General features: G+C 40.8%; 1 protein-coding gene across 5 annotated transcripts in view; it reads left to right on the top strand.

The window, feature by feature from the left end:
- MAP3K4 (mitogen-activated protein kinase kinase kinase 4) overlaps positions 1 to 14,362 on the top strand; it is a 120,011-nt gene that overhangs the window by 98,197 nt on the left and 7,452 nt on the right. For 2 of the 5 annotated variants that reach the window (XM_032253132.1, XM_032253131.1), the window contains exons 16-23: positions 1,484 to 1,580; positions 2,707 to 2,844; positions 6,565 to 6,665; positions 7,381 to 7,461; positions 10,578 to 10,769; positions 12,308 to 12,378; positions 13,151 to 13,267; positions 14,170 to 14,329. In XM_032253132.1, coding sequence (XP_032109023.1) covers positions 1,484 to 1,580; positions 2,707 to 2,844; positions 6,565 to 6,665; positions 7,381 to 7,461; positions 10,578 to 10,769; positions 12,308 to 12,378; positions 13,151 to 13,267; positions 14,170 to 14,329 — 957 coding nt within the window. Of the gene's footprint in view, positions 1 to 1,483; positions 1,581 to 2,706; positions 2,845 to 6,564; positions 6,666 to 7,380; positions 7,462 to 10,577; positions 10,770 to 12,307; positions 12,379 to 13,150; positions 13,268 to 13,356; positions 13,448 to 14,169; positions 14,330 to 14,362 lie in introns of all 5 variants that reach the window. The other 3 variants (XM_032253134.1, XM_032253133.1, XR_004261287.1) reach the window with 2 other exon arrangements.

Here is a 14,362-nt window from a genome sequence, read left to right as displayed (position 1 = left end):
GTCACTCATCTTTCAACATGTGTGCCAAACTGCAGTGGGACAGTTAATTAATAGCACTCTCGGGAGGCTCACATGGTCCTTTGTCCTCTCGGCCCCTGTGGATTAGTGGAACTGAACTGTCAGGGCCCTGGACAGCAATTGACCTGGAGCTGCTCATTTAACATTATTGAGCCTCCCCTTTTAATGAATGAAACTGGATGCTAAGGAGGATTAAATAAATAATATTGTGTAAATTCTAGTGTTCCATACAAAAAAGGGGTCATCATTTGGTTTTGTGTTCTTTTCTTACAAAAGAAATGAATGAAAATGAGAGCACATTAACTCATTTTGTTGTTAATGTTGCTTACTTTCTTCCTTTCCCTCTGTTCTAAGCACATAACAAATAACAACCTGGTATGTAAGCTTCCATATTTCCTATAGGTTCATATAATCACACAAATGCATTCTACCTGTACCTTTCTCTATGCCCATTTCATCACAACAGTCATATATAGAGTGGTTTGTTTACAGTTGTAGAAATGTCTCCATGTCAACAGGTATAAATCTCACTTGTTATTTTTATTGGCCGCATTGTGGCCATCATGAATGTACTGTAATTGTTTCTACCATTTTTGTAATGGGCTTTTGTTTGTTTTGGCCATGAAAAGCATCTCTGTAATACATGTTTACCAGTAGTGAAATTTGAACATCCATTTTTTTTATTGGCTATTTGAATTTTCTTTCCAATGAAGTGTCACGGTTTTGCAACGTCACATATGCCTATTAATATAATTGTTTTGTTTCATGCAAAACATATATGTACACATGGCTTTTTAAACAGAATGTCTTTCTTTGTAGGAAAATGTTTACTAATTTTTGACTAGCCCCCAGTACCTTTGCTTAATTAAAGACTCACCAAATCATTTTTTTTTTTTACCTTTGTTATTACTGAATTTCTTCCATTTGCCATTGTAATAGCTAGGATAATGAATCAGAGACGCAAATTGCCTGAGGTTTTTTGTTAACAGTTTCTTACATTTTGTTTGTAAGTTTTGCAAGGGAACTTCAGATCTCTCCATTTTTAGTACTTCTGTGCCTCTTTTCCTCTCATTACTAGGAAACAAAACCTTGAAGAAACAGGATTTCCATTTAGGAAAGTGTGGATAACATAAAGAAACTCCTCTTTATTAGGGAGATACCGCATTTTCATGTATCTCTAAAATGAGCTAAATCATTTGTTTAGCTTGCATTATGTATGTTTCACTCCAGGATTTTTAAAAATGTTTTTGATGGAGAAAAGTGTAAATATATAATATGGTTTTACTAACTTTTAAAAAGTGACATTTTTCATAATATTTGTATATAGTATGATTTTCTACATATATAAATGGACTTGCCTTGGTCATTGGCCAAATTAAGTGATGCTCCATTTTGCTTTCGACTGGTTTGATGATTTTCTGTGGACCATATTAACAAGTTGCATTTGTTGCCATTTCGCTGGCAGCCATTCATCGGAACAGCCCCCGTCCTGTGAAGGTACCTCGATGCCATAGTGACCCTCCTAACCCACACCTCATTATCCCCACTCCAGAGGGATTCAGGTATTTGGTGCCTATCTAGCTGTTTGCTTTACAAAGTGTTTTCTGATATGCATGCTGATACTTTTGAAACTACTAGATGCTTGCTCTGAGAGCTAAATGCCTTTACTGCGTTCTTGTTCATACATTTGTGAAAGCTCTTACTTGCTTTATCTTGAAGCCTTTAGTCGCAAAAGAAAAAGGCATGCAAATTTAAAACAGACATGTACCTTTCAAGATAATCTCATTCCTCAGCTTATTTATAACCTCAAGCTACTAAATGCTTTCTGGCTTTGGAGTCATTTTTTCCTTTCCTCTCTTCGAAAAATAACCTTCAGAAAACAAATTTGAATGTGGATAGCATAGTCAACATTTGAAAACAATACTGAATATCACTTTAAAAGTGGAGAAAAAAACTGGAATGACCTTTCCAGATTCAGTTTTTTATCTGCATATGTAATTACAAAGCAACTTAAACACTAAGTAAATTCAGAAACTATAGTATATTCACGATAACTGCCTTGAATGTGGTGGCATTTCTGCATCTTGAGGTAGTGACCATCTTCTTTCCCCTGTATAATCTATAATCACTTTTTTAAAGTTAGTTTTATTTGACAATATTTGCTAGATAGGACCACAGTTATTTTTTTTTTTAAAGCTTTGAGGGGACCAGGGTGCAATGACTCAACGCCTGTAATTCCAGCACTTTGGGAGGCTGAGGCAGGAGGATCACTTGAGCCCAGGAGTTGGAGACCAGCCTGAGCAATGTAGCAAAACATCATCTCCACAGAGACCACAAGAAAAATAGTAGCTGTGTGAGGTGGCCACACCTGTAGTCCCAGCTACTCGGGAGACTAAGGCAAGGAGGGTCACTTGAGCCCAGGAGGTCGAGGCTGCAGTGAGTTGTGATTCCACCACTGCGCTCCAGCCTGGGCAACAGAGTGCCACCCTGTCACACAAAAAAAGAAAAGCTTTGAAATTAGGTTTTTTTCTTTTTTACACCTAGATTTGAATCTCAAAGAACAATTTGCATTTTATATTTTTAAATATTTTTCACTCCTTTGCCGTTATTTTATTTTTAATTGAAAATGATTGTCAAGTCCATTCCCTCTTCTCACATGTGTTCCTGAAGCTTTTCTTCTTGTCTTAGCACTCGGAGTGTGCCTTCTGACGCGCGGAGCCACGGCAGCCCTGCTGCTGCTGCTGCTGCTGTTGCTGCCAGTCGGCCCAGCACCTCTGGTGGCGACTCTGCGCCGCCCAAATCCATCAGCAGTGCCCATGATACCAGGTAGTCTCACCCCACCAGCATCCCGCACCCTCCCCACCCCTCATATGCGCTTGCACAGCAACCTTAGTTAGGGTGTGTGCCGGGCGCAGTTGGGCTTCTTGGCTGTGGTGTATGAGTGATGCTCTGGGGCCTTCTGTAGATAGCCAGGGCTCGAAGGCTCTGGCACTGACCTCCACGAGCAGACACTTGTCTGATACCAGTATTTCTTTGGAGCTGACATTAGCCAAAATGACCAAAGACTTTGCCAAGAATAACTTTATGAAGAGAGTATCATAGGAAGGAACTGGTCCTCAACAGAAGGGGGCATGAGCATTTTGCCTCAGAGCCTGGAGTCACAAGGTAGTTAAAAGATGGCATCTAGTTAATGATATGAGGTGGTGACTCTTTGTTTTTTAGGAAGATCAGTTTTATAACCAAATTTTTTATTTTAAATTATTGTTGATTAGAAGTAGTTTATAGAAGTGGAAAAATGAGTTCATGGAGTTTGTATGTTATATGGAGAATAGATCAGTGCTAGAGAGAACTCTCAGATACTTGGCAAGCCCCAGAAAAATTTAAGTCTCGCATTGTCTTTTGTATAGGTAAGGAGGGTTTTGTAGGCTTTCTAATTCTAGTTATTTTTTGGCAGAGGATTTCATCATATTCTCATACCCTAATTGGAGAAGGACCTGTTGTTTTCTCTGAATTTCACCCTTGTATCTAAGTAGGAGGAATGCAGTTACTATTCCCATCTTGCAGTAAGAGTCAAACAAAACTATTGAGGTTGGGAGTATCTGATCTAGAAAGATAAACCTGTGATAGAACCCAGGGTTCTGTGTTCAGCTCCAAGGAAACAACAGTAGAGTTATCAGGAAGATGATGCCTGGCTTTAGATTTTAAAATAGACTAAAATGTTTTTACACTTACTTTAATAACAGTCTAAAATTTCTACAAATATTTCCAGTCTTCTCACTCGTTAAAATAATTAATGCTTCTAAATTTTAGTGAGAAAGGTCCATAACCAAAAAAAAAAGTATTTTACTGCTTAAGCAGTCAACTAAAAAAATTAACAACATTGAACAAGCGCCCATTTAACTTCATAATTTTTATGTTTAGAGCTTTTCGTGACAAATACCTTCATATATGCTTTTCTGTCCCCGTGAGGGCTGCCAAAGCTGTCTTCTTTATTCATGCAGTACAGACTGAAGAGGAGTGCGCGGGCCTAAAACGCACTCATAGTTGAGGAGGGCATTGACCACCCTGTGGCTCCTGCCTCCCACACCTGCTGTGTCCATGTTCACTTCAGACTGCCCCTGAACTGGACAGACAGTGGGGAGTGACCTCCCTCTTTTTAAAGGTTGATACACTGTGTTTTAAGGCATTTGTAAGTTGGCAGTGTGGTACGTTACGTGCATTTTAGGATGAGAGTTGGCCTTTTCATGGAGTTTAGTCTTTGCATAAGCAGTTTTTCAGCATTTCATCTTAAAGGCTTAGCAGTAGCATCTCATAAGTATTCATCTTAAATTTTTGCGTACTTAGACACTCTTTGATGTTTAGAAATTTTAATAGCATCATAGTATGCTATCTTGAAGGACATTTTTTACCCAGGATCCCCTTATGGCTGTGTGTGTGTGTGTGTGTGTGTGTGTGTGTGTGTGTGTGTGTGTGTGTGTGTGTGTGTGTGTGTGTGTGTGTGTGACGGTAGGTAGAGAAGAGCACAGCCACATGAAGAGGTGTGTGGGGTGGTCAGACTCCCTCCTGCAGGCAAGCCCTCGCACCTTCACAGTGAGCCCGGTTGACGGGCCCGTGAATCACTGGTCGATTCAGCTCATTGCTCCTGAGGCACACTTCACATACCCAAGGCCTCGTGTCTCAACACAGCTGTGGTTTGTGAATGTGCCCTGGGGAGGCAGAATGACACCAGTGTGTGTGTCCCTGCCACAGCCACGGTGTGTAGCCCTTGCCTGTCTTACAGATATATCAACCAAAGGTCGACCTCACTTGACCCTAGAGGTTTCAATACGTATTTTTAATTGATTTTACTTGACCTAAGAAATATCTGTTCTGGGCTTAAGTTATCTTACCTTCATTTATAAAACACTTTGCAGTGGTGCTCTTGCTGAGGCTTGCTCCTGCCGGCTCTTAAGAGCTGATTGCGAATATTTGAGAAATTTTGCAAGCTGGTTCTTATACCACAGAAATTGGCAAATGCTACAACCCACCTCCCCATCCCCCACACCCCCCACCATAGCTAGTTGTTAAACATTCCCCAGTAGGCTACTTCATGAGTACATGTTCTTTCCTTTTACCCAGGCAAAAATCTCTTAAGGGCATGGAATTGGCCAGTCTCACTTGTGGGAAATCAGGAAGATTCAAGGTGCTTAGTGCCTTCTTGGTCTCACCAGTGGTCTTTGGCACTGCTTAGAAGTGGAATAGGCTTTTTCACTTCAATACCAGTGGTTTTTCCATTAGATAGTGCTGAATTTTTGATGAACTATATGGCAGTAGAAATGTCCTCATCACTTCAGACTTAAGTTCTACACTAGATTTGAGGGCTTAGGGAAATACCAGAAAAAATGCAAATTTTATAATTTATAAATGTCTGTGCAATAGATCATGTTGCCTTCAGGCTATCAGTGTATAATAAGAGCATAAATGCTACCATACTTCATTATGTCATTCATTTGAAAATATACACTAAACGACTTTAATAAACTAATGCCATATTTATTTGAGGTTCTTTGATTTTTCAAATTACAATTTTAACACATTCCCTATTTAGTTTTAGTTTTTACTCTTTATGGGTTCATTCTGGTTGTTGAACATTTCACTTTATTCTGGAAAAGCAGCTCATTAACTTTGTTCTTTAATATATCAAGCTTCCCCCTCTTTTGCACTTCTGCTTGGCTACTGCTTGAGAAGCCTTTAGGTATTCCTTTTCATTTTCTTGTTAAGAGATTTGGAATCTTTTGGACCATGGAGTGATTTTAGTACTTTAAACAGAATTAAGTACATAAATATAATTTGATGGTAACTTTAGAGATCAACAATATTTGGTTAATACAGTTTTATTCACCATGGGCTTAAGTTATGGAGGTTTTCAAATGTCAGTAACACTTAAGTAATGTTGTGTTTTTGTTTCTGTTGTTAATATAAGACAGGGTTTTATGCAGGCAGGCGCTCTCAGGCTTGGGTTTTGGCTATGGAGAGATGAAAATGGAGCCCTCCTTCCAGACTCCAAAGGAGGGTCTCCACAGATGGTGACTTTAAAGATCAGCAAGATTTGGTGAATGCAGTTTTATTCACCCTCGGCTTCAGTTATGGAGGTTTTCATGCATCAGTAACACTTAAATAGTGTTGGGTTTTTATTTCTGTTGTTAATATAAGACAGGGTTTTATGCAGGCAGGCATTCTCAGGCTTGAGTGTTGGCTACAGAGAGATGAAAATGGAGCCCTCCTTCCCGACTCCAGAGCTCTAACAGACTCCAGAGGAGGGTCTCCTTTGCAGCCCTGTTCCCTTGGAGGATAATTCTGGTGGGTCTGTCTTGTGCGTTTTCCGCTGCCCACTAGATGCCAGTAGCACCCTCCCAAAAGTATCTAAGACATTGTTAGAGGCAAAGTTGTTCCTGGCAGGCAGAGTTGCCCCCCCTGTTGAGAATTACTGCTCTAGAAAAATCTCACACATCTTTCATTTTAAGTTCTATTGAATTGATAGCTCAATTGTTAAAAATATTAAAACAGGGGTTCCAGTGTCCCTGAAAATGATCGATTGGCTTCCATAGCTGCTGAATTGCAGTTTAGGTCCCTGAGTCGCCACTCAAGCCCCACGGAGGAACGAGACGGTGAGTATTTTAAGGTAGCTGCATGCACAACCAGCCCAATCATTTGTCTCAGTTCACCGGTTTCTATTGTTAATGCCTTTATGAGAATTCCTTGAAGATTGATTGTTTTGGTCTTTTATAAAGGAATGAGGAGTAAGAAGCAACAGAGCTTTATGAGAAGACTTAATGCTGAGCACGTTGGCCTTTTAATACAGATGACTTTTTAGCTATGTTAGCATTTTATTGGTCTACTTTTGTTGCTTTAAAAATAGTATTATTCTAGATATTTTAATTGTTGAATGCTTTTATTCCTTTAAAAAGCACAAAAGTGACACCGTGTTTGTTGATCATATGTGGAAGTTTTGTTTGTAATATAGCTCTCAAGAGCCTTTGCTCAGGAACCACACTGCCGTTTCTATTGGAGCAGGGCTGCGGCTCCTGAAGCCAGTATCTTGAATGAAGTTCCCAACAAATCCAGTTTTTGCACAGTATTCTATTGTCTATTACTAGTGAAAAGATTAGTGTAGTTAAAATCCTGTAACCCCATTAACTTCGTAGTTGGTGCAATTTTTAGAATTGATTGCAGAGGTAGTTTCTCACACCCACATCAAACACACTAAAAGTTAATAACCAGAAAAGACAGGTTGCTTTTAACCATTGCCCTTCATTTCATTTGCTCTCAAATAAGCATATTTATTTCATAAATCTTAATTTGTATAAAAATAACTTCCTGCAGAACCAGCATATCCAAGAGGGGATTCAAGTGGTTTCACAAGAAGAAGTTGGGAACTTCGGACACTAATCAGCCAGAGTAAAGGTGAGAGAAGGAGTGTTGGACTTAAAAATGTTACATGTAAGGGTAGCAGTTTCAGGTAAAACTCGATTTAGCTTCTGAATTATTAGACCTTCCCCATTACTATCTTGTGGTCTCACACCTCTGACGTCACTTTGTATCATGCACTGTGTTTGTGTACATTTCCTATTTCTTGTAACAAACTACATGCTCTTTTGGGTCTGTAATATGTTTTACTCATCTTTATATTCTTAAAGCAGCATAGCATAATTTTTTGTCCATGGTAGGAATATAATAAACATTTGTGAAATAACCATTCATAAATTAGACATTGAGGGAAAGAACTTAACAAAGCAGGTGATTAATATTAATCAAAAGAAGAAATAGCAGAAAAATCACTGGTCTACTATTTAGTGATCTTTAAAATGCTTTCTTGTCATTTTTTTGCTCAACAATATTGAGCAGTAGGCAAAATAGATCTTGTTCTGTCTTTATAAATGATAGTTTCTGAGCAACTCAATAATTTGACCAAGGTAGTAAATGGCAGAGTGAGGACCAGAAGGCATTTCTCTCGAGTCCAGTGCTCTCCACGGCAGCTTCCCTTTGAACTCTGTGTGACTGAGCAGAAGAATATTTGTGCCCAGAGATGTGTGGCAGGATTCTGTGGAGGGAGGAGACTGAGCTGGCCCTCTGAAGGGAAGACAGGTCTGCAGCAAGCCAGGAGGAAAGGAATAGAAGGAAGCACACCCGGAGGCTTCTTGACTACAGAGGAGAGCCACTGGGCTGCAGATGTCAGTGCAGGAGAAATTGGAGGATGAGGGGAGATCAGATCAAGGACAGCGTCAGTGACCAGCTGAGTAATGAAGGCTTTGCCCAGAGGTGGTGGGCAGCCCCAAAGGCTCTTGAGCAGCTGGTGTGTTCGGGATGTGGGAAGCTGGGGGTGAGTCAGATGCTGAGATAGTATAGTCTGCTAGCCAGAAGTGAGGAGAAAGTGGGGAGACTGGTTAGAATGCCATTGCAGGAATTCAGTATAGATAATACAATGTTGGACCAACAAGGATTTAAAAGAGGTAATGGCACAAAGAAACAACTTTGATGCAACCACTGACAAGCCTGGTTACAGAGTAGGTGTGAGTCGATGCTTCAAGTTGGGGGGTCTTCCTAGGCTTGAGCCTGGTGACAGACAATCTCCTCAGTGGCTCATCATGTAATTAGCAGTTCCCAAGGACAGCAGGTCCTTGCCGCATTTTTCAAATCAAGTACTTTGTGGTCAAGTAAACTTGAGAACCACTTGGAATTATATTTCTCTTGTGAGAGTTACGGTTCACGTTGACATATTAAAAACCAGGTATCTTGAGAAATTTGCTTTTAAGCCTTTCTCAGAAATATTTGACAGTGGAGCTCATGGCCTCACTGTTGTTAAAATCTTGCGCAGTGCTGGGTAGAGTTGCTGTGTTGTATATTGAGGCAAAAAAAGGAAACAAACTTGGACCCATATTTTGAAGAAATGATTGTAGTAAATAACTATAACTGGAGCACTATAAATCTTTTGAAATTTCTCTTTTCGAATTAACCTTGCAGTCATCCCAGCCTTCAAGGATCTCCGTCTGAGCCAGAAAACTTAGGCTGTTGGGTAGCTAATTAGGATATGGTATGAAAAGTGCTGTCATAGAGAAGTGGGCACACCAGTGGTTTTCAAGTTACGGGTTGTGAACCATTAGTGGGTTGTAAAATTTTAGTAGGAGTGATCAGCATTTTTTTAAAAAGAACAGGATGAAATCAGAATCACATGTAGTAAGGGTAATGGCTCACAGAACTGTTGAATGTGTAAAAGGTATTTCTTACTGTGAGTTGAGAAATAAAACTGTGAGTTGGAGAAATAGAGATATATCACGTGATGGGAAAATGAGGAATAATGGCAGTAGCTAATACTTGTTTTTACTGTCTTCCAGCCCCTGGGCTAAATGCTTTACATATATTATTTCATGAAATCCTCACAGTAGGCCTGTGAGATAAGTATTTTTACCTTTATTTCACAGATTAGGTTTTTAATGTATAAAGAAGTTAATCGCCTCGCCTATTGTCAAACACCTAGAAAATGGCAAGGCCGGGATTTTTTCCCAAGCATTTTGATTCTAGAGCCCTTTTTCTGTACTCTTCCCAGAGACGGGGAAACTATCCCTTCTTGTTAGAGATGGCTTCCTAGAAGAGGCGTGGCATTTCAGGTGCTCTGTGTGAGTAGGATTCACTCAACAGATACTTGGGTATGAAGAAGACACTTTAGGCAGAGGTGTAAATGTAGTGGAAATGAAAAGTAGTTTGGGGTGTTCTGTAAGAGTCTGTTTGGCTAGTCTGAAAACACAGAAAAGACAAATTGGGTCCGTCTGAGTTCTGCAGGGGTTTGCATATTTGGTTAGTAGGTAGTGGAGAACCATGAATTAAGGGTTCCTTTGTTTTGTTTTGAGACCTGGTCTTACTCTGTCACCCAGGCTGGAGTGCAGTGGCGTGATCTTGGCTCATTGCAACCTCTACCGCCTGGGCACAAAGGCTCCTCTCACCTCAGCCTCCTGAGTAGCTGGGACTACAGGCACGCACCACCACACCCAGCTAACTTTTGTATATTTTTGTAGAGATGGGGTTTTGCCATGTTGCCCAGGCTGGTCTTGAACTCCTATGCTCAAGTGACCTGCCTGCCTCGCCTCCCACAGTGATGGGATTACAAGTGTGAGTTACTGCCCCAGGCCTCATGAATTAAATTTATGTAGGAAAGTATCATGATCACATTTCATGTTTTAATAATCTGGCAAACGAGCATGGAATGGAGTGAGGAGAAACTAGAGGCATGTAGATTACTGCAAGATTTTAGCCAACATTTTTGGGAAAGGAAATTGTTTTTGTGTGACTAGCTTATATTTTATCTGTGTACTGTATAAGGGGTGGCAATTATGTATTCAGAAGCTACTAATGCTAAAATTAGTAGCTTTTGAAGAACGTTAACTCACCTGCTGTTTATCTGAATAGATAATACGCTTTGCTATAATGGAGTGTTAATATACATTACTCTGTTTTTATTGGTTTCTGTTTCAGGAATTGACTTGATAGCAGTGATTGGGACTAAGAGGTTTTGGTTCTCTCTGCAGATACTGCTTCTAAACTAGGACCCATAGAAACTATCCAGAAGTCAGTTCGATTGTTTGAAGAAAAGAGGTACCGAGAAATGAGGAGAAAGAATATCATTGGTCAAGTTTGTGATACGCCTAAGTCCTATGATAATGTTATGCATGTTGGCTTGAGGAAGGTGACCTTCAAGTGGCAAAGGGGAAACAAAATTGGTAAGGAAATTAAGGAACATGATGTCAAGATAGTCCTTGTTAGAAATAGCAATAGTTATGCTTCTTCAGGTTAAATCCTATGTAGTTGGCCTTTTTTTCTCGTAGACATGGTAAATACACAGTTATCTTTTTGCAGAATGGTCGGGAATTTTTTGTTTGTTTAGTTTGTAAAATGTATTCTAAGAGCAATACAAAATGAGATTTTAGAAAGAAAGAGATTTTTAAATGGTTCTTTAAATTGGATTGTTTTGCTTAATAACCCCGGAAGTTGCCAGCGTAGAGGCACCAAATTTTGACCTGTTTGTTCTAGTCTCAGTGTCTTTCTCCCTCTCTCCACACTCACACACTCTATGAATACACACACACACACACACAGAGAGAGAGAGAATGTGTGTATTTTTTTTTTCCTTTTTTGAGACGGAGTGTCGCTCTGTCGCCAGGCTAGAGTGCAGTGGCGTGATCTCGGCTCACTACAACCTCCACCTCCCAGATTCAAGCCATTCTCCTGCCTCAGTCTCCCGAGTAGCTGGGACTACAGGCGTGTACCGCCATGCTTGGCTTATTTTTCTCATTTTTGGTAGACACGGGGGTCTCACTATGTTGCGCTGGCTGGTCTTGAACTGGCTTCAACTGGTCCTCCCGCGTTGGCCTCCCAAAGCTCTAAGATTACAGGTATGAGCCACTGTGCCCAGTTTATATTCTTTTTATCTTATTCCCACAATAACATGATTTGAAAGGAGACTGGATACAAATGAGGACAAGACAACCTTCTTTTCTAAAACTTTCCTGATTAATTAATTTCCAGTTGGAATTGCTTCTTGTGAAATAACTAGTGGTAAATGATGTGAGGGAAGAAGTCTTGTTATGTTTCAGATCCTTCCCCTACTTAAGTGTATTTATCTGTCACACATCTAGATCTGAAGGGGGTGAACACAGTTGCATTGATAATATGGGGCTTTGTCAGCCTGAAGAAACCTGAAATTTCCTAGAGCTCTCAAGGAGGGCAAAAAACACTGAAACAATCAAGTACTTTATTATAAATTGGATTACTTATTCTTATCAGTCTTGTTCAGGAACATGTCATCTTGGTTTAATGTCCCAGAAGGTATGTTAGGGGAACGTCTGCTCCCACACACCCCTGGACATGTGCCAGTGAGGTAGACAATGGCCACGTCTAGTCCTGGCTGTTTTCTTCTGTTCCCACCCCAAGCCCGGTCTCCTTGAGGGGTGTGAGGGCTCAGAATTGTGCACCAAAGCTGCTTATTGGTCATTTTCATGCTTCTCCTGGAATTTACCAAGGTCATTCCTGCTCTGTTTAAAGATGCGTGTAGGTAAGACATACTGAAGAGATGCCTAAGACTTTAGTTATCAAGGAACATTTAGAAAAATTCTGGATCTGGCAATAGTAAACTACAGTAAACATGATTAGAGATATATAAATATACGTCCAGAAAATTGGACAGTGTTATTGCAAGTTTAAGGAACATAAAGCAGCCCCTGCAGGGGCTGGAAGTGCAGCTTGTTTGCATCGTTCACAGGAGAAGGCCAGTACGGGAAGGTCTACACCTGCATCAGCGTCGACACCGGGGAGCTGATGGCCATGAAGGAGGTGAGTCCCCTGGCTCCCTGGGGCCTTTGGGCTTGGCGATTCAGGGTAATGGGAATTCCATAAAGACCCTGGTGGCGATTCAGTTCTCTGTGCATAGAGCTGTCTGAAGCACCAGCAGTGTGACATTCAGGACCAACCAGGCAGATGTACTGGGTCAGCATACACAGACACTGAAGGGGCTTGTGCTTGCAGAGAAGGGAATAAGTCACAAGCAGTTCTGACAGCACAGCTGTGAGAAGTGCCTATGAAGGCAGCAGAGCTACGTGTGTTGAAGGCCTAGAGGAGAGGATTAACGGTAGTTTCTTATGGGGGCACTTTTGAGGGGAAAACCTAACATTTACGATAAGCTTCAGAAATGAGTGGCATTGAAACAGCTGGAGGTAGGGTGGGGAAGGGCCAGAAACCTGAGGAAACAAGACTCACTGCTCTCTGTGGAGACTTCCAGTTTGACACGGAAGGAGAGAAGGAGAAGCTGAGGGGAGGCCTCCGGCGGCTCGCCCTCGCCCTGGAGCCTCGTCCTCCACTGCAGGGGTTCCTCATGCCCTCGGAGCAGGGTTTCTTCCTCCTCTGTACCTGGGACCTAGACGTACTTTTAAGACTTCACTCCAGTTTGGCTGTAAACTTCGTTTTTTCTTGATTTTTAAATTATTTTTAATTGGCAAATCATATGTGTTTATGGGGTGCAATATGATGTTTCTGTGTATGTGTATAATGTGTATAATTAGGTTGACTAAGTCAAGCTCATTAACATATTCATTACCTCACTTTACAGATTCGATTTCAACCTAATGACCATAAGACTATCAAGGAAACTGCAGACGAACTGAAAATATTCGAAGGCATCAAACACCCCAATCTGGTTCGGTATTTTGGTGTGGAGCTGCATAGAGTAAGCCGACCCTATTGACACTCTTTGTGTGAGGAATCAGTGAGGGCAGAATGGAGTCCTGTTCTACATCACAGGTCTTCTCATTTCAGAGCACAGTAACTTTGCCTAATTCTCAGGAAATCTCCATGAGTTACATCATTTCTGCCTTCTCTCTGAAACTAGAGGAGTTCTTCCTAAAATGTAAGTTGTAGACTGTAGTCATTAACCCGACATCATAAAGCACTGAAACCCATCCTGCCAGTCAGAAGATTCTTCTAAAACACCCCTTACACCACTTCTTGTGACTTTTTTTTTTCCATTTTTTTGCTGAACCACTGTTGAGTATACTGTTAAGTAATACTGGTTTTTCTCTCGTGTGTATTTAGGGAGCCATTGTGAAATGAGAGAAAATTAAAACCTCAAATTGATTTTCCCCCTTGTGTTTAGAAATAAACACGTCGAGGGAAAGAGGATCACCTGGAGCATCGTGGTATACAGCATGAGCTTCCAGGGGGAGTTGGAGATTGATCATCTTTAATGTTTTTACAAATTATGTTTAAAAAGGATGTGTTTCAGTACTTAATAATGTATTTGTAGGGACATGACATTACCTGTTGGTCCCTGTCTGAGATTATATAGCAGACTTAACTTCAGAGGATGATAGAAATTTATCCCCTGTGATTTGGAGATGTTCTTATCCCCAAGAGCTGTATAATTCCAGACAGAGGAAGCAGGCAGACACCTCTATAGAGGACTTAGAAGCGACTGTTGTGAGACACATTCAGTACTCAGGATGGCAAGTGTAGTATACCGTTAGAAAGAAGATTCCTTTGGGGTGTAGCCTATGAAGTTTTCCAGATTTTTCACTGACGTATATGTAAGGAAAACCGTAAATACAGAGCTGCCGTTTATTCCTCCCACAGGAAGAAATGTACATCTTCATGGAGTACTGTGACGAGGGAACATTAGAGGAGGTGTCAAGGCTGGGACTTCAGGAGCATGTGATTAGGCTGTATTCCAAGCAGATCACCATTGCAATCAATGTCCTCCATGATCATGGCATAGTCCACCGTGACATTAAAGGTAATCCCACCCCCACCTGGCTGCTGTGTGCCG

Source organism: Sapajus apella, unplaced genomic scaffold, assembly GCF_009761245.1.
Source record: "Sapajus apella isolate SASKATOON/1434 unplaced genomic scaffold, GSC_monkey_1.0 scaffold82, whole genome shotgun sequence".
Classification (NCBI taxonomy): Eukaryota; Metazoa; Chordata; class Mammalia; order Primates; family Cebidae; genus Sapajus; species Sapajus apella.
This window is presented reverse-complemented; position numbering and strand designations above follow the sequence as displayed.